Source organism: Phalacrocorax aristotelis, chromosome W (assembly GCF_949628215.1).
Source record: "Phalacrocorax aristotelis chromosome W, bGulAri2.1, whole genome shotgun sequence".
NCBI classification, from domain to species: domain Eukaryota; kingdom Metazoa; phylum Chordata; class Aves; order Suliformes; family Phalacrocoracidae; genus Phalacrocorax; species Phalacrocorax aristotelis.
In genome coordinates, this window is record NC_134310.1 from 9,597,237 (window position 1) to 9,615,713 (window position 18,477).

General features: G+C 42.6%; 1 protein-coding gene across 4 annotated transcripts in view; it reads left to right on the top strand.

The window, feature by feature from the left end:
* SPPL2B (signal peptide peptidase like 2B) overlaps window positions 1-17,641 on the top strand; it is a 35,311-nt gene extending 17,670 nt beyond the window's left edge. For 3 of the 4 annotated variants that reach the window (XM_075077732.1, XM_075077733.1, XM_075077735.1), the window contains 7 exons: window positions 1,063-1,144; window positions 1,962-2,036; window positions 2,172-2,234; window positions 3,473-3,572; window positions 4,521-4,598; window positions 13,822-13,982; window positions 14,972-17,641. In XM_075077732.1, the coding sequence (XP_074933833.1) occupies window positions 1,063-1,144; window positions 1,962-2,036; window positions 2,172-2,234; window positions 3,473-3,572; window positions 4,521-4,598; window positions 13,822-13,982; window positions 14,972-15,259 (847 nt within the window). In that variant the 3' untranslated portion in view covers window positions 15,260-17,641. Of the gene's footprint in view, window positions 1-1,062; window positions 1,145-1,961; window positions 2,037-2,171; window positions 2,235-3,472; window positions 3,573-4,520; window positions 4,599-13,821; window positions 14,051-14,971 lie in introns of all 4 variants that reach the window. The other variant, XM_075077736.1, reaches the window with a different exon arrangement.
* The last annotated feature ends 836 nt before the right edge of the window (window positions 17,642-18,477 follow it).

Here is an 18,477-nt window from a genome sequence, read left to right on the forward strand (position 1 = left end):
CCTTTTGTCACTGATGTATTTATAAAAACATTTTTTGTTATCTTTAATGGAGGTGGCCAGTTTAAGTTCCAGCTGGGCCTTCGCCTTCCTAATCTTTTCCCTGCATAACATCACAACATCCTTGTAGTCCTCCTGAGTCACCTGCCCCTTTTCCAAAGGTGGTAAGCTCTCCTTTTTTTCTTGAGTTCCAGCCGAAGCTCCCTATTCAGCCAAGCCGGTCTTCTCCCCTGCCTGCTTGACTGACGGCACATGGGGACGGCCTGCTCCTGCGCCTTTGAGACTTCCTTCTTTAATAACACCCCGCCTTCCTGGACTCCTTTGCCCTTCAGGACTGCCTCCCAAGGGACTCTGTTAACCAGAATCCTTAACAATCCAAAGTCTGCCCTTCTGAAGTTCAGGGTAGTGGTTTTGCTGACCCTCTTCCTTACTCCTCCAAGAATCAAAAACTCTATCATGTCATGGTCGCTGAGCCCAAGACAGCCTCTGACCACCACATCACCCACCAGGCCTTCTCTGTTCGTAAACAGCAGGGCCAGCAGGGCACCTCCCCTGGTTGGCTCACTTACCAGCTGCATCAGGAAGTTATCTCCCACACACTCCAGGAACCTCCGAGACTGCTTTCTCTCTGCTGTGTTGTATTTCCAACAGATATCTGGTAAGTTGAAGTCTCCCACAAGATCTAGGGCTAGAGATTGTGAGACTTCAGCCAACTGCTTTTAGCGTACTACATCTGTCTCCTTATCCTGGTTGCATTGTCTATAACAGACTCCCACCAGGATGTCTGCCTTATTGGCCTTCCCCCTCATCCTTACCCATAAGCACTCAACCTTATAATTACCGTCGTTGAGTTCTAGACAGTCAGTATCCCCACTGCTCTTCCCTCATCTACTAAACCAGTCATTTCATCGTAGAAGATTCCCATTTGTGAATCCGTGCTGACAATACTGATTTCAAGCAAGTACTGCTAATAAAGTTTTCTGTCCCAAGCAGGTCCTTAGTGAGGACAAGGCTTGGTCTGGCTTTCCTACTGTTTCCTGCAAAAATGTTACTCTCTTTCTTTAGGTGGGCCTGGGTTCTGCAAGATGCTTTAGGAATCGCTTTCTGTCTTTACATGTTGAAAACAATTCGCCTGCCCACATTTAAGGTATGAAAGTTAAACAGATGTAAAAAGAGGATGTGTGCCTGCATATAGTTGAACAGAGGAGCTGCTTACAATGGAGTACTTTGGCTTGGAAATGCATTTCCATTCATATGTAGCTTGGAAAAGGGTGATGTCATGAGTATGATGTAGACCAGTAAGTGGCATGTGGTTGTTACACATGGTGTTTGGTAACTTAAAGTTCTGTAGACTGTTGAATACTAGTAAATCACACATCGCACACTCACCTGTGGAGGTTTTTTGGGTTTTGGTTTTTTGATGGTTTGTTTTTTTGTTTATTTAGTTTTTGATTTTCAAATTTGACACACAATTGATGCATCATTTTGATGTTTTTTTTTCACATCTTCCAGGACTTATTCTGTATCCTAAGATAAAAATCACTATTAGTCATTTAGTTGCTCCTTAGGCAGCTCTTCAAACCCTGTTTCAAGTTACCTTCACCTATAAATTTGTTTCCCCGTACAGCTTGCCCAAAGTAATGTCAGTACTGTTTCAAGGTATGCCTAGCATCCTCCAGAGAAAATGCAGACCTTCTTAATATTTCCTAACAAATTGAAATGGCACCATATCCAGATCTTACAAGATAAAGAATTTTAGGGACTAACATATAATTTTGTGTATAAGAATTACTTTCTCTTATATGGTGCATGTGAGACCCAATTCCTCCATCTAAAATATTTAGGAATTAAGAAAAATACATGGGTGACTTGGTTTAGTCCTTGAGTATTCTTAAGTTGCTAATTATTAATTCTTTGCTGTTTACTAATGCATAGTATGTCAAGTATCTTGTCTCTTCTTTCAGGGTTGCACCTTGCTCCTCCTGGTTCTTTTTGTGTATGATGTATTCTTTGTATTTATCACGCCTTTTCTAACAAAGGTAAGTAGAGTACTTCTCTAGTGCCTGCTGCTCACAGAGAAAAGTGTAATGACCTGTTTCTCTGCATGTTCCTAAATGATTCCAGACCTGCTGAGTGAAGTGCCGATTTACATTTTCCCCCTTTTTTTTCCTTAGACTGGGGAGAGTATAATGGTGGAGGTGGCTGCAGGCCCATCTGATTCTGCAACTCATGAAAAGGTACTCTATATAGTCTGAAAATACAGTGCTAACTTCCAGCTATTACAAGTTCAACTTCTCTAAAATTCGAACACCACAAAGCTAAAATGGAGATGCCAGCCTGAAAAGAATTTAATGTGGAAATAAGTACTCCTGAGCTCTCTGGAGATCTACACCAAACACAGGGGGCAAAGCAGACTTAATGGTTCATCACAACAACTTTGGTCTTCCTCTATCTTGCTTTAAAAGGGTTTCAGTATAAGGAAGCTGGTTAGCTCAGCTTCACAAAAAAACTTGTGACCACATTTGTAAATATAACTTATTGCTAATGAAGCATATCCGTTTTTACCTAAAGAGATAAAACTTATACCATCAGTCTGTCTCTTCTTCCTCCTCCTGTTTTGATAATTGATTTATGAAAAGCTGAGGCTGTAGGCAAAGGAGAGAAATACAAATTGGGGACAGAAGGAAAGCAAGAGTCAGTATTCAGTGGTTCTGTACTGTTTGACAGCGGCCAGCTGTGTGCACAGAGCTGTACAGCATGATGCGGCTGACTCAGGGAGGAAAGTATGCAAGATGTAGGAGATAGTGAGATACAGCGTTGCAAAACAAAAAAGAAATTAATCTGTAGGAAAACTGGTTTTGTTAATTTAAGGATGTTGGGTCTCTTTTCAGCAATGAATGTAATACTGTCACATGGGAAAATATAGTAAAGAAAACAGCTCTAAGAAAACAAAGTTTCTTTAATGCACTGTATTAAAGAGAATTACATGTTTGCGATGTATCTTGCCATATTGTGCCTCAACACTGCAAATTATGTAATGAATGGGAACATTTGGGGGAAAAAAAAGTCTTGAAAGTGATTTGCGCAATCACTTTTTAAAATTATTCAAGTCTTTACTCTTTTTTTGAGACTTTTATTGCAACCAGTAGGATGAAATATAAATGGTTACTTCTTATGCATGTGGCAGCTTACCTGAACTTTTTATGTTCCTGCAGTAAGAGCAGAGTTGATAGGCTATTGCATGTGAGGACGTTGAAATTATACAGCGTTTTGAGATGTCTGTCATGCGGAGTTGTCTTGGTTGTTTGTCTTTAGAAAGTATTTCATCACTCCTATCTTAAATACGTTGTTAGTTGTCAGTATTATTAATAAAAGACTTTCAACATAAGGATCTCTAATATAAAAAAGGATATGTTTGCTATGGCATCAGTATGAAAACAGTTTTTCATAAGGCATATGTGTCTCTTGTTCCAAGCTCCCAATGGTCCTGAAGGTTCCACGACTGAACTCCTCACCATTGGCTCTGTGTGACAGGCCTTTTTCTCTCCTAGGATTTGGAGACATTTTAGTTCCAGGTACTTCTTGTTTAGCATGTTAAAATTTTACTCGTTGCACTGTCATATTAGTTTATTCCTCTTGTACTTCCGCTTCAAGTGGGAGGTTTGATTTGACTTCTAGAAACCCAATAAATTTATAAGTATATCTTCTATGTTCTCCTTTCCTAAACTATTCACTTTTTGCATAAGAAATTAAATGCACATTAATCTTATGGTTCAGTTTCACATGCAGTGATGTCAAGAAATGTAAAGAAAACTCAAGAGGTGATTTAGCAACTATTTTATAGTATAAAATGTCTTTAATAGTGTGGTGATAGAGGAAATTATTTGTCCATTTGCACATGATCTGAGTGCATACATACCTGACCACTCAAAACTTCATGATTTTCTTAGTCATACACCATCCAGTGCTTCTACCACACACCTCTCAAATTTTACTTTAGATAGTGTGTAGAAGTTCACTGCAGGCAAAAACAAGTATGTATCTTCTGGCTTTCAGGTTTCTTCTGAGAAATCATTTTTTAATTTTCTTATATTTTGGGAAATATGAATTGTCATCCCCATCTGTGTCCCCTCCCTCCAACCTATAATAGGTACTAACCATAAATTTCTACTGTCTTTACCAGGAGCTGGAAGGGGTGAACTTACCCTTATTCTTGCTGTGAACACCATATTTTTAGAACTGTTTATTAGGGATGGGATGATGTTTTGTATCCAGGATCTGTGTATTTATAGATGTTAATTCTATTAGAGTGCTTCTGTTGGTCCGGGCTTGTGTTATAACTGTTTGTAAGCTGAGCAGCCTCCTAAATGATGGGGTCATAGTACTTAAACACCAGGGTGCCCAAGTAAGTGTGTGTGTGTGTGGGGGGCGATCTTAAAAATTCCCAGATAATTTGATGGTTTTGCATATTTCAATGCATGAATGTCTTGAAAGCATGTTGTAATTTTTCTTTCCTTCCCTAGGCTTACTGGTAGCCTATTGCCATAGATTTGATATTCAGGTGCAGTCATCCAGAGTCTATTTTGTAGCCTGCACAATAGGTATGTATCTGTTGCGGTTTAGCCGGCAACTCAGCCCCACACAGCTGCTCGTTCACTCCCCCACCAGTGGGACAGGGGAGAGAATCAGAAGGGTAACACTTGTGGGTTGAGATAAGAACAGATTAATAATTAAAATAAAACAACAACAAAAAGGCAATGGAAAGGAGAACAATGAGAGGCACAAAAACTGGGGCGGGGAGGGGGGGGAAGGGGAAAGAACTACCAAAACAAACAGCACATGACACAGCCACCCACTGACCTGACACCACCAGTCCCCAAGCCACAACTGCCCCCATTAATGCACTGGTCATGGTGTCACATGGTATGGAATGAACATCCCGTGGGCCAGTCAGGGTCAGCTGCCCCCACCATGGCCCCGCCCATCCCAGCCTCCTGCCCACATGGCAGAGCATGGGAAGCTGGAAAGGTCCCTGACACCCACAGGCACTACAGTGTAGAGAATTAACCCCTTCTCAGCCAAAGCCAGCACATTCTCCACCCCTTATTCCATACCATTTACTCCATGCCCAGGTCCCATATGATGCAATACAACCTTACCAACCACCACCCCTCCCCTTCCCATCCTTTAACATAATACACAGACATCATTCCCTTAGTTCAGGGACCTTCCCTGTAAAATGTCCATTAAAATGTCCATTGAGTTCACCCAGTCCATGACTCTGGGCTCCATCTGTCGTATCAGTCTTTCAGGGTGGGAGAGATGGTGTGTGTGGAGTTGGGTTGCTGCATACCGAGTCAGTCATCGTTCCATCACTGCTGCACTTTGCTTGTTTCATCAAAGTTCATCTTCCATGGATTGGGAGGCTTGTACTATGATATCATTGATACAACACAGAGGTGACACACAATATTATATAGCAGTTCGCATTATGCCATTCAGTTCATTGGCTGTTTTTGCCCAAAATCAAATCCCCTTGAGGCACACATCGAACTCCTCCATCCTCCCGCAACACCCACCAAGTGCACCCAGGTCCACGAGCAAAAGCAATCCCACGAATGGGTTTGCCTTTGCCTGAGGCAGGAAGAACCCAGACTGTTTTGCCCAGCATATTTTTTATGTGCACTACAGGGACTTCCACAGTATGTAGGATTTCTGACTGGGCAGGGCCAGCTCGATTGGCAGATCCCCTCGTGTTGACTAACCAGGTGGCTTTTGCTAAATGTGTATCCCAGTGCTTGAATGCTCCACCCCCCATTGCTCTCAGTGTAGTTTTTAACAGTCCATTGTACCGTTCAATTTTCCAGAGGTTGGTGCATGATAGGGATGTGATACACCCACTCAATGCCGTGCTCTTTGACCCAGGTGTCTATGAGGTTATTTCAGAAATGAGTCCCATTGTCTGACTCAATTCTCTCTGGGGTGCCATGTCGCCACAGGACTTGTTTTTCGAGACCCAGGCTAGTGTTCCGGGCAGTGGCGTGGGGGACAGAATATGTTTTCAGCCAGCCAGTCGTTGTTTATACCATTGTAAGCACATGGCGCTTGCCTTGACGGGTTTGTGGGAGTGTGATATAGTCAATTTGCCAGGCCTCCCCATATTTATATTTCAGCCATTGTCCCCTATACCACAGAGGCTTTACCCGCTTCGCTTGCTTGATTGCAGCGCATGTGTCACATTCGTGGATAACCTGTGCAATAACATCCATGGTCAAGTCCACCCCTCAGTCACGAGCCCACCTGTATGTTGCATCTCTCCCTTGATGGCCTGAGGTGTCATGGGCCCACCGAGCTAGAAATAGTTCACCCTTATGTTGCCAGCCCAGATCCACCTCAGCCACTTCAGTCTTGGCAGCCTGATCTACCTGCTGGTTGTTTCGATGTTCTTCAGTGGCCCGACTCTTGGGGACGTGAGCATCCACATGACGTACCTTTACAACCAGGTTCTCTACTCAGGCAGCAATATCTTGCCACAATGTGGCAGCCCAGATGGGTTTGCCTCTGTGCTGCCAGTTGCTTCGCTTCCATGGCTGTAACCAGCCCCACAGGGCATTTGCCACCATCCAGGAGTCAGTGTAGAGATAGAGCACTGGCCACTTTTCCCATTCAGCAAAGTCTGAGGCCAGTTGGATGGCCTTTACCTCTGCAAACTGGCTCGATTCACCTTCTGCTTCAGCAGTTTCTGCTACTTGTCATGTAGGACTCCATACAGCAGCCTTCCATCTCCGGTGCTTTCCCACAAGGCGACAGGAACCATCAGTGAACAGGGCATATTGCTTCTCATCTTCTGGCAGTTTGTTATACAGTGGGGCTTCTTCAGCACGTGTCACCTCCTCCTCTGGTGATAATCCAAAATCTTTGCCTTCTGGCCAGTCCATAATCACTTCCAAGATTCCTGGGCGACTGGGGTTTCCTACTCGAGCCCGCTGGTTGATCAGTGCAACCCATTTACTCCATGTAGCATCAGTTGAATGGTGTGTAGAGGGGATGTTTCCTTTGAACATCCAGCCCACCCTCGGCAGTCGGGGTGCCAGGAGCAACTGTGCCTCAGTACCATCCACTTCTGAAGCAGCTCGAACCCCTTCATATGCTGCCAATATCTCTTCTTCAGTTGGAGTATAGCGGGCTTTGGACCCTCTGTATCCCCGACTCCAAAACCCTAGGGGTCGACCTCGGGTCTCCCCTGGCGCTTTCTGCCAGAGGCTCCAGGTAGGGCCGTTCTCCCCGGCTGCAGTGTAGAGCACATTTTTTACATCTTGTCCTGCCCGCACTGGCCCAAGGCCTACTGCATTAACTATTTCCTGTTTCATCTGTTCAAAGGCTTGTCGTTGCTCAGGGCCCCATTTGAAATCATTCTTCTTCCGGGTCACTTGATAGAGAGGGCTTACGATCAGACTGTAATTGGGAATATGCATTCTCCAAAAACCCACAATGCCCAAGAAAGGTTGTGTTTCCTTTTTGCTTGTTGGTGGAGACATGGCTGCTATTTTGTTGATCACATCGATTGGAATCTGACGACGACCATCTTGCCATTTGATTCCTAACAACTGGATCTCTTGTGCGGGTCTCTTGACCTTACTTTGTTTTATGGCAAAACCAGCTTTCAGAAGGATTTGGACTATTTTCTCTCCTTTCTCAAAAACAACTTCCGCTGTGTTGCCCCACACGATGATGTCATCAATGTATTAAAGGTGTTCAGGAGCTTCTCCCTGTTCCAGTGCAGTCTGAATCAGTCCATGGCAAATGGTAGGACTGTGTTTCCACCCCTGGGGCAGTCGATTCCAGGTGTACTGGACGCCCCTCCAAGTGAAAGCAAACTGTGGCCTGCACTCTGCTGCCAGAGGGATTGAGAAGAATGCATTAGCGATATCAATTGTGGCATACCACTTGGCTGCCTTTGACTCCAGTTCGTATTGAAGTTCTAGCATGTCTGGCACAGCAGCCCTCAGTGGCAGCGTGACATCATTCCGGCCACGATAGTCTACTGTTAGCCTCCACTCTCCGTTAGACTTCTGCACTGGCCATATGGGACTGTTAAAGGGTGAGTGGGTCTTACTGATGACTCCTTGGTTTCTCAGTTGGTGAATGAGTTTATGGATGGGGATCAGGGCGTCTCTGTTGGTGCGATATTGCCGCTGGTGCATTGTTGTGGTGGCGATCGGCACCTGTTGTTCTTTGACCTTCAGCAACCCCACAACAGAAGGGTCCTTCGAGAGGCCAGGCAAGGTAGACAGCTGTTTAGTTTCCTCCGTCTCCAAGGCAGCTACACCAAAAGCCCACCTGTACCCTTTTGGGTCCTTGAAATACCCTCTCCTGAGGCAGTCCATGCCAAGGATGCACAGAGCCTCTGGGCCAGTCACAATGGGGTGCTTTTGCCACTCATTCCCAGTTAGGCTCACTTTGGCCTCCAATACAGTTAGCTCTTGGGATCCCCCTGTGCGGCGAGCGAGGAAAGCAAGCAGCCAACTCAACGTGAGTGATAGAGCAAGCTTCAGCTTTATTTTTAAGTCACAGCGCTTTTATATGCTCTTGTAAACAAGCTTCAACAATTACTTAATACGGGTTGCGACACCTCCTTAACGAACAGTCTATTTCTGTACTTCGTGCCTAAACTCCTTGTTCTTGTTTATCGTTTGCTCTCAAGGCCGAGAGATATCCCTGCCTTTCTTCTTTGCTCTCAAGGCCGAGATATCTCTCGCCTTTCTTCCTCCTCCTGGTGACTTGCAGATTCTCTGTAATTTCCCATCAGCGGGTCTGACACCGGGTCTGTAGTCAAGCTAATTCCATCGCGTACCTATAATCCTCCAGCCCGCTTTCTATCTCAAACAACTTATCATGGGACCCACATGTGGATTCAAGCCTATAGTTTCCCACACCCCTGTCACTCCAGCAATGCTGATGGGTTCTGCCCCTATATAGTTTGATGGCATTAAGGTGCACTGTGCGCCGGTGTCCACTAAAGCTTTATACTCCTGTGGGTCGGATGTGCCAGGCCATCGGATCCACACAGTCCAGTAAGCCCGGTTATCCCTTTCCTCCACCTGGCTGGAGGCGGGGCCCCTCTAGTCCTGATCATGGCAGTCACAACTCACTTCCTGTAAATGTGAATCAGGAGTCCCTCTATTACGCTCAGAAATAAAATCAGTTCTTCTACTCCTCTGTCTGGGGAATTGCTCATTGGAAGTTGGAGCAGCAGCTTTCCTGGAAGAGCCTCCCTGAGTGATTGTTCTTCCTTGCAGTTCACGCACTCGTGCCTGTAGGGTCAAGGTAGGCTTGCCATCCCACCTCCTCATGTCCTCTCCGTGGTCACGCAGGTAGAACCATAGGGTGGCCCGTGGTGTGTATCCCCATCTTTGAGCCAAAGGACGCTTATTCCTAACAGCTGAGACACTACTCTGTCGAGGCGGGGAGTAGGACAGATCTTCTTTGAGCTGCTGGACCTCTCGTGATAGTTTCTCAACAGCAGAGACGAGCGAGGAAGAGATATTTGCTTTGTACTCCCGGAGTTTATCAATCACCTCCGCCACCATTGGTGCCTTGTCATCTTTCCAGGACATTACTGCCAATAAGTTTGCATATGAGGATGGTGCGCTCCATACAAACTTGGGTCGTGTGCACTCGGCTTCATCTGGATCTTTGGATGACTGTTGATCATCCAGGTCACCATAAATCACCTCAAGCACAGCTAATTCCCTTAGATACTGGATACCTTTCTCCATGGTTGTTCATTTTCCTGGGCAATATGTAACGTCTTCTTTAAAGGGATACCTTTCCTTCACCCCAGACAAGAGTCGCCTCCAGAGGCTGAGGGCTTGTGGTTTTTTCCCAAGTGCTTTGTCAACGCCCCCTTCCCCAGAAAGGGATCCTAGTTGTTTGTCTTCTTTTCCCTCTAATTCCAGGCTACTGGCCCCATTATCCCAGCATTGGAGCAGCCAGGTGACAATGTGCTCACCTGAACGATGGCTGAAATCTTTTCGCATATCTCGCAACTCGCTCAAGGACAGGGATCGGTTGGTCCTTCTTTCATTTATGAGTTCTTCCTCCTCTCCCTGTGACGAACCTGCTTTTTCATCATCCCGTTCTAAACGAGTTGACGTCTGCTTCCAATATTTCATCTTGTGTATGGGGGCGACTGATACTGGCACGGGTTTATTTTCTGAACCAGTTCCAGTACTTGTTGTGGGGGTTTGAGTGGCCGCAGTGCCTGTCACTTTGCCTTTTAATCCAGAGACCTTCTGTTCCTCTTGGGAGCACTGAATACTGTTGAGCAGGGCTCGGTATGCATGGGCCAGGCCCCAGCATGTTGCAGTTATCTGTGTCTCTCTGGAGTTCCCAGCGTAACAACATACTTTGTCCAAATAATCTACTAGTTTTTCAGGGTTCTGCACTTGTTCGGGGGTGAAACTCCAAAACACTGGGGGTGCCCACTGCCCTAGGTATTTGCCCATGCTATCCGACATGCCCTGCCACTCGTAACTATCAAGCCTTGGGGCAGTTTTCTGGGTAATATTCTTAAGTTGCTTAGTCAAAACCAAAACAACATGCCCAAAAACTAACAATAAGTGCACCGTAACCACCCAAGGATGCTCAAGATACAAAAACGTTGTCGTAATAGAGTCAGAGACATCATAGAACAAAGTTGCAAAGGTACTATTCTCTATTTCCTCCATATAAAATCTCTCAGAGGATGAGGTATAATTGCTAATTGCCTCAACAAGGTGGTATCCAAAGTACAGTAACGGTTTCAGCAAAAACCCCAAATACCAGATAAAGCTGAAAACCAGTGTTTGCATAACAAATCTCTTAGGCAAAACATTACTAATCACAGCAGAACACAGCAGACTAAACAAACCAACATCAATCTTTAACACCAACTGCAAAAAGGACAACATGGTGCTGTGACCAGCAGCTGTTATTATCTCCAACCCTTGAGCCCCACATTGGGCACCAAAAAGACTGTCGTGGTTTAGCCGGCAGCTCAGCCCCACACAGTCGATCGCTCACTGCCCCACCGGTAGATGGGGGAGAGAATCAGAAGGGTAACGCTCGTGGGTTGAGATAAGAACAGTTTAACAATTAAAATAAAACAACAGAAATGCAATGTAAAGGAAAACAATGAGAGGCACGAAACCTGGGGCAGGGTCAGAGGGGAAGGGAAGGGAATCAACCACCAAAACAAACCACAGATGACACAGCCACTCACTAGCCCCCAAGCTGCAACTGCCCCCCTTAATATACTGGTCATGGCGTCACATGGTATGGAATGAACCTGCCATTGGCCAGTCGGGGTCAGCTGCCCTGGCTGTGGCCCTGCCCCTCCCAGCACCCTGCCCATGTGGCGGAGGGCCGGGAAGTTGGAATGATCCCTTACCACCACAGGCACTACAGTGACGAGAAGTAACCCCTTCTCAGCCAAAACCAGCACAGTATCATAGTGACACTTTAACACAATACCTACAGTAGTTGTTCCCTTTAAAAGCACACCATCGATCTCATATTATATAGTTTGGGGTTTTTATTCTACTTTTTTTTGTTAAACAGAAATATTTTAGCAAAGTACTTTGGACACTAGACCTTCTTCACCAAGTTATCTGATGTCTTTTTCCTGAGCTGTTTTATCTGCTGTATATAAGGGGGCTTCTTGTTACCATGCTTTGTCTCACTATAGCCCTTACATCTATTCTATCTTTATACATGCTTAGCTACTTATTCTGCTTTCTTGATTCATGAATCTTTGAGTTTATCGCATATGAGAATTCAGATTCATGGGTATCTTCCTTTACCTTTGTTCTCAGTCTTTTGTGGTCTAAAAATCCGTGACCTGTGATGCAACAAATTACATTATGGTGGCTGTAACACCTCAAAATTAGTTTTCTTTAGTTTGTAGAATCCACAGAGTTACATGCTGTGGACTTAAAGACGACTGATGAATAGGATCTTACAGATTTCTGTTGGCTTTATTACAAAGTATTTATGCTAGCAAGGACTCAGGATGCTTACAGTTAATGTCATGAAAAAATTTCATGAAAAACTACTTTAGAAATCCTTTTGAAAAAATAGCTAGGTTCTTGGACACTTAAAGCATGGTTAGAGAGATGCTTTTATTTCAATGTACCAAATCTTAAATAATTTCCTCTCATATTATATGTAAATGAAACTGTTGTCTTACCTGGTACATTCAAAGCACGTTTACAGAAATAAGTAAGAAAATGTATCAATGAAGAGTCAGCAGCATAGCATTGCAGCAATGAAAACTAACCACATCAGGTCTGTGTTAGCAAGATTGAGCCAGCAGTATGAGAGAAGTGATTATTTCCCTCAATTTGGCAGTTAAGACTGAGTCTGGAATACTAGCTTGGGGATCCCTGGTACAAGAGAGACATTGACAGACTGGAATAAATCCAGTGAGGCCATCTAGATGGCTGGAGCACATGATTTTAAAAGAAGAGGAGGCAAAGAGGAGCTTCTGTTGCTGTCCACAGCTACCTAATGTGAGGATGCAGAGAAGACAGAGACAGACTTTCCTTACAGGTGGGCAGGGATAAGATCTGAGGCAGTGGCCTTAAGTCACAAGAAGAAATATTTCAACTAGATATAAGGAAGTCTCACTAACAACATAATGTGTCCTTAAAATAAAAAACAAACAAGAAAGTTTGAAGAACTGTAAAAATTTATTGAGTATTCTAATTATAGAATTATTTAGGTTGGAAAAGACCCTTATGATCAAGTCCAGCTGTAAACCTAATGCTGCCAAGTCCACCACTAAAACATATCCCTAAGCACCACATCTTTTAAATACTTCCAGGGATGGTGACTCACGCACTTCCCTGGGCAGCCTGTTCAAGTGCTTGACAACCCTTTTGGTGAAGACGTTTTCCCTAATATCCAATCTAAACCTCTCCTGACACAGCTTGAGGCCGGTCCCTCTCATCCTGTCACTGGTGACTTGGGAGAAGAGACCAACACCCCCCCACTACAGCCCCTTTCAGGCAGTTGCAGAGAGCGATAAGGTCTCCCCTCAGCCTCCTCTTCTCCAGGCTAACCCCCCCAGCTCCCTCAGCCACTCCCCATCACACTTGTTCTCCAGACCCTTCCCCAGCTCCGTTGTCCTTCTCTAGACACGCTCCAGCACCTCATTATCTTTCTTCATCTGGTTCCTGAATAAAAATCATTTGGATTTAGCTTCATTGTTCTGAAAATTTAATTGAAAATAATTACAATATGAGGTCCTAGCTGCTTCTATTCTACTTAATTTTTGCAGAATATATGCAGAAATTAAATAGAAAGTAATAACAAATGATAATATACAGCTGGCTTTTTTTAGTAGTGTTGCAGGATAATAAGAAACAGCCAAAGCCGATTCAAACAAGAAGCATGTGTGATAATGGTCAAAATAATTATCTGTATCTATTGAATTCATAAATACAATATGAGGCACAATATTTTATTTGTTTATGTTGCCTTTCTTGAACTGCTTAAGGTAATGATGTAATTGGACAGTATGGACTAGGCTGATCACAGTACTTTCACAACATGTTGTTATCAATAGAAAGACTGTAGTATCTCTGTTAAGTAAAGCACTCTTCCGAGTTTACATTGTATATATAAAGCTTGTGTCTAAAGAGGCCTGAAAAAATTCTGGAGATGTTGTTTTGCATATTACTTGAAAAAAGTTAATGTTAGAATGCTCATCTAGCTAATTAGTTGTTCCTGAGCAGAGCTATATCTGAATAACTGGGTTTTGCTGGTTTTGTTTCCTTCCAGCATATGGCATAGGCCTTCTTGTGACCTTTGTGGCCTTGGCACTGATGCAGATGGGCCAGCCTGCTCTCCTCTACTTGGTGCCCTGCACTCTTCTCACAAGCTTTGCTGTGGCTCTTTGGCGAAAGGAGCTTGCAATGTTCTGGACGGGCAGCGGCTTTGCGGTGAATACCAGTTTGATATGAGTGTCTTCAAGAAATACTAATATTATAAAAACCTAACTAGAAATAAAGTTGAGTAAAATATTGCAGTATTATCAAACAAAACCAAAGATTTTTGTTTTGCTTCAGTGTTTGCTTTTTAACATACTTTTTGCCTCAGTAAGGTTTTCTTTTTTTAATATTTATGGCCACTTAAACTGGCTAGTGAAAAGTAAAGTAGACCTTGTCTATCCGTCTTGATTGTGCCATAATTTTACTGGTTTGGTCTCTGTTGGAAGTATCATTATTAATATTAATGGAATGTTTTAGAATATTACATTAAATATATCCTTAAAATATTTTTCTTCATATTTTTTTCTTAACCTGCTGCTTATGAAGTTAGAAATCTAGTTCAATATAGTAAATTATCATTTTGTTTCACTGTGGTACAAGTGAAATGAATTTGATTCCAAAAGGAATAATTTCTATCATGATGCATGATTATAGTTTTCGAGTACTTACTTGAAGGGCAAATCTATCAAGGTAGAGGTTCCCCCCAGTGAGTTTTATTTTGTTATCCTACTATTTGCGATAACCATCACAACTTTCCTCTAGAAAACCGAATCTAATTGTTGGAAAAATATTTGAGATCATTTGAAATGTGATGGAAAAGTTGCCAGTTGTTGTACACTGATAGTAAAGGTGGGCAAACCCAGAGAATGATGAAGTGCCAAGGTGGTGTTTGCCTGTTCCTGCGTAATCAGCAGAGTGCATCTGAAACCAGCAAGGAGTGACCAGGCAGAAAGCAATTAAACACATTTCTGGAAGAAAAATCCCCTTGTGTACTATAAAATGCAAAGACAGGATAACCGTGTATGGCATGTGTCCATTGCTGGAGAGTAATAATGGAGATGATGGTCCTTTAATCTTCATCTTGTATGACCATCACTCCTGGTAACTGGACACAGCAATTCCTCTTTCCATCATTCTGACCTGTGATCTTCCATTTACAGAAAGACCTACCTCAGCCTCCCTTGGTGATAGCTCCTGTCAACTGCCCTGAGCTTCCCAAAGATAGCAATGTACCAGCCTCTCAACAAGACCCAGAGCAAATGACGAGTCCTACCCTCCACGTGAAGGAGCTGCATGGCCCCACTTCAGCTGCCAAGGAGCTGGCTGATACCGACACAAAGACGGACCAGTCAGAAATTTCTCTTGCACAGAGTGAGGAACCAGCTGGTCAGAATACGGACAACCTTGAAAGCAAATGCCTAAATGCAGAGCAAAAACAGCTGGAATAAACGATGCGATAAGAACTCCTTATTTTCCCTCACAAACATCCATATAAAACCAGTGTGTATTTAGGACTGGTTTAGTAGCGTTTGCGTTCATTGAGGAACCTCACTGGGAGTCTGATCATCAAATCCAACAACAAATATTCTGCCTCCAGCTTCGGTACAGCTATACACTTCAAACATCTTTCTGAAATATGGTGCTCTACAAGGGTTCTGATGTATGGATTTCAATGATCATTTTATTAGTGAATGCCTCTGACCATTCCATCTTCATTATACCGGGGTAGTATTAAGAGTCTTTATTTACACAGTACTCTGTGCTTGTGTGGCTGTTTTGCTGCTTTAGCATAGTGTAGGTTAACATGGAGAAAAAGCATTGAACCAGTCTGCTACAATGCTTAGTTGAGAGAAACATGATAGCTTTTTAGCACTTTCTCTATTGTTACCTTTTACTTTACTTTTCCCTGCTTGTCAAAGCCATTGATGCAAGGGAATGCTTTAGTATAAACTGACATTCAGGAAATGCAGAGAATGGTTAAATTACCAGCCTCTGAAAGGATTTATACTACCACAGTGCATTAAATGCATCTCTTAATTTTTTTGTCTTTGTTTTTACTTCCAGATACCTGGGTTGGATACTAGTCTAGTTTAAAAGGCAGGATGAATGGAGCTGCAGGAAACTTTCTAAGCACTCGTATGAACTCTAGGGGCTGTCTCTGAAAATAAACAGTGTTTGTCACAGAACACTATCTGGAAGCAAAAGCATATTAAAAATGTTTAATGTTTTAGAATAAAATACAAGCCAAATAGGTAAGGAAATAGGTAGTAGCACTATTCTAAGCTTGATAGACAGTATTTTCATTGGGAAAATGTGAAAGGAAAGGAGTAAAAGTTCATATGTTTGGGGTTTTGAGCTTCTGCTTGTTATTTGTTTAAGGAATATAATCACGATTTCTAATTCTAAAGAAAATAATCTGGTGTTTTCATTCCCAAGGGAGTGCATATGGTGCTATAGTCAGATGTGATTTAAAGCTACTTGCTCAATAACTAATCAACTGCCTCAGTCATGTTTTGTCTTTGTCCCAAGAGTACCCAAAGCTTGGCCTGTCAAGTTCTGGAATGAGGCTGTGATCTAGCATATTATTTTCCACCCCTTTCTACATGACATTGTGAAGGACTACATTTGTGAATTTAAAACTTCTTGGGGTGCATCTGGTCTTACTTTATGTCCTTGAAATTGTGTGTTTTCCCTGTATTACATGACTGAATCTTTTTTGCGTCAACTTTAGTACACATAGAGGGATGATGTGATTTGCATATTATTTATTCCATCTAAGAACATTTGGCTTTATCAAAGGTGTCTGTTCTACACTTAAATTGCAATCCCGGGAAGCCTCAAAGGCTTCACATTGAGACTGAAATAGAAAATGGAAGTGTTCTAGGATCCTAGAATATGATTCCAGATTGCCTGGAAGAAATACTCTTCGGGGTGTTTGAGAGCCCAAGACTTAGTTTACAAAAGTATCATCATAGTAACACAATCAATCAGACATAGTGACATAGTGACACAATGCTTTTAAATTAAGTCTCCAGCTGGCATGCTGAGTTGGATTCTGAAGGGCTCTCTGTTATTGTCTGTTAAATTTCAGCCATTGTCTTTTTGGCAATGTCTTCCAAAAGTTTGCCCTGTGCTTTTTGAATGATAACTTCTGTTCTTATCTGTTTCACATTGGGTGGCTAGTGTTCTTCCTCCAGAATGTGAAAGGCTTTCTGTAAAACCACACTATGGCTTCAGAGTTTTACTGGCTTCTGCTTAAAGCCTCAAGCCCTGTCTGATAAGTTGATTTAATGGTGAGTTTCTTGAAAGGCTTCCTGAATCCAAAGGCCTGCGTTTAATTTACAAATCACCCCAATGGAAGATAGTAGTGCTAGAGAGATCTCTTTTTCAGTCTCCTCTTTAATGGACTGTGTTACTTTTGCCAGCAGTAATCCAAACCAATTATTGCTAATAAAAGGCAACAGAGACATTTTACTGAAAAATTTAGCCAGCTGGATTATGCCTTAATTTAAGCCATTGTATAAGTATGTATATTAAATTAAGAAAACAATCTCGTGTTTAAATAACAAACTTGACAAATAGGAAGAAAACAAGTTTGGAGACTGACTCAGAGTTCTGTGGTTTTTTGCCTTGATTGTCTTTCAGTCATAATGTTATTTGGAATAGCTTTTTTATATACTTAAAAGCCAGTACCTTTCTGATGATGAAGCATTAAGTTTTATCACCTACTTGAAAGTGTATTTTTAACATTTGTCCTCATGTTGTGGGTTAGGAAACAGTTTATTTCTCAAAATGTTTATAACTCAATTAAAATGGAAGAATTCCTAACACTTGTAGGCATTTAACAGTTGCTTTGTTCACATTGCATTCTAGAGAGGTCTGCTTGGAGCACATGCCTCGCCTTATGTTTCTGGGGGTTTTCCATCTGGTTTTAAGTGTGGGGGTTTTTGGTTTTGTTTTTATATTTTCCAAACTACAGAGATCAATGTGGGCAGAAAAAAAACCCAATAGCTACTCAATACAATATCTCCATCTCCAGCATATTTTCCATTAGGTTTGTAACATGTCTAATGGAAAGCTTCATTTAGAAAACTGTTGGTTTCAATTTCTTTTCCTCCTTTTATATTAACCCTACCAAATTTCTTGAACTTTTGACACAATGTCTCAATCTCAGATAATCAGGCAAGCTTTTCCTTCAGATGCTGCTCTTTTCTTACAGTAGCCTTCAGTATGTCTTTTGATAAGAATGCCTTGCTAGGCTTGATTGCATTTTTCAGGCATGCACCTTTCTATGTTTCAGATCTGGTTTTTGTGTCCCTGATGCATTGCTCAGACTGAGAACATAGCGTGACTGTAATGGTAGTGCATGTAGGCTTCTAAGCATGCTGGGAAACAGCACTGAGTGTGGAGCCAGAAAGAAACTAGCTAGTAAATGGTACTGAAATAATATAATTTTGAGCTTTAAGTACGTGGCTGCATTGATTAATGAACTCATATGCTGTTGGGGAGATGCTGTGTATTTACCTGCAGCTCTTACTTTGTTCTCTGGTATCTGATGGGCAACAGAATGCTTAGAGAATTTAAAGGTAGCTTCCTACTTAACCACAACACATCCTCCTATAGGTTCTTGCTCTGAAAGCTCTTTCAAAACACAATACTTGGGTCC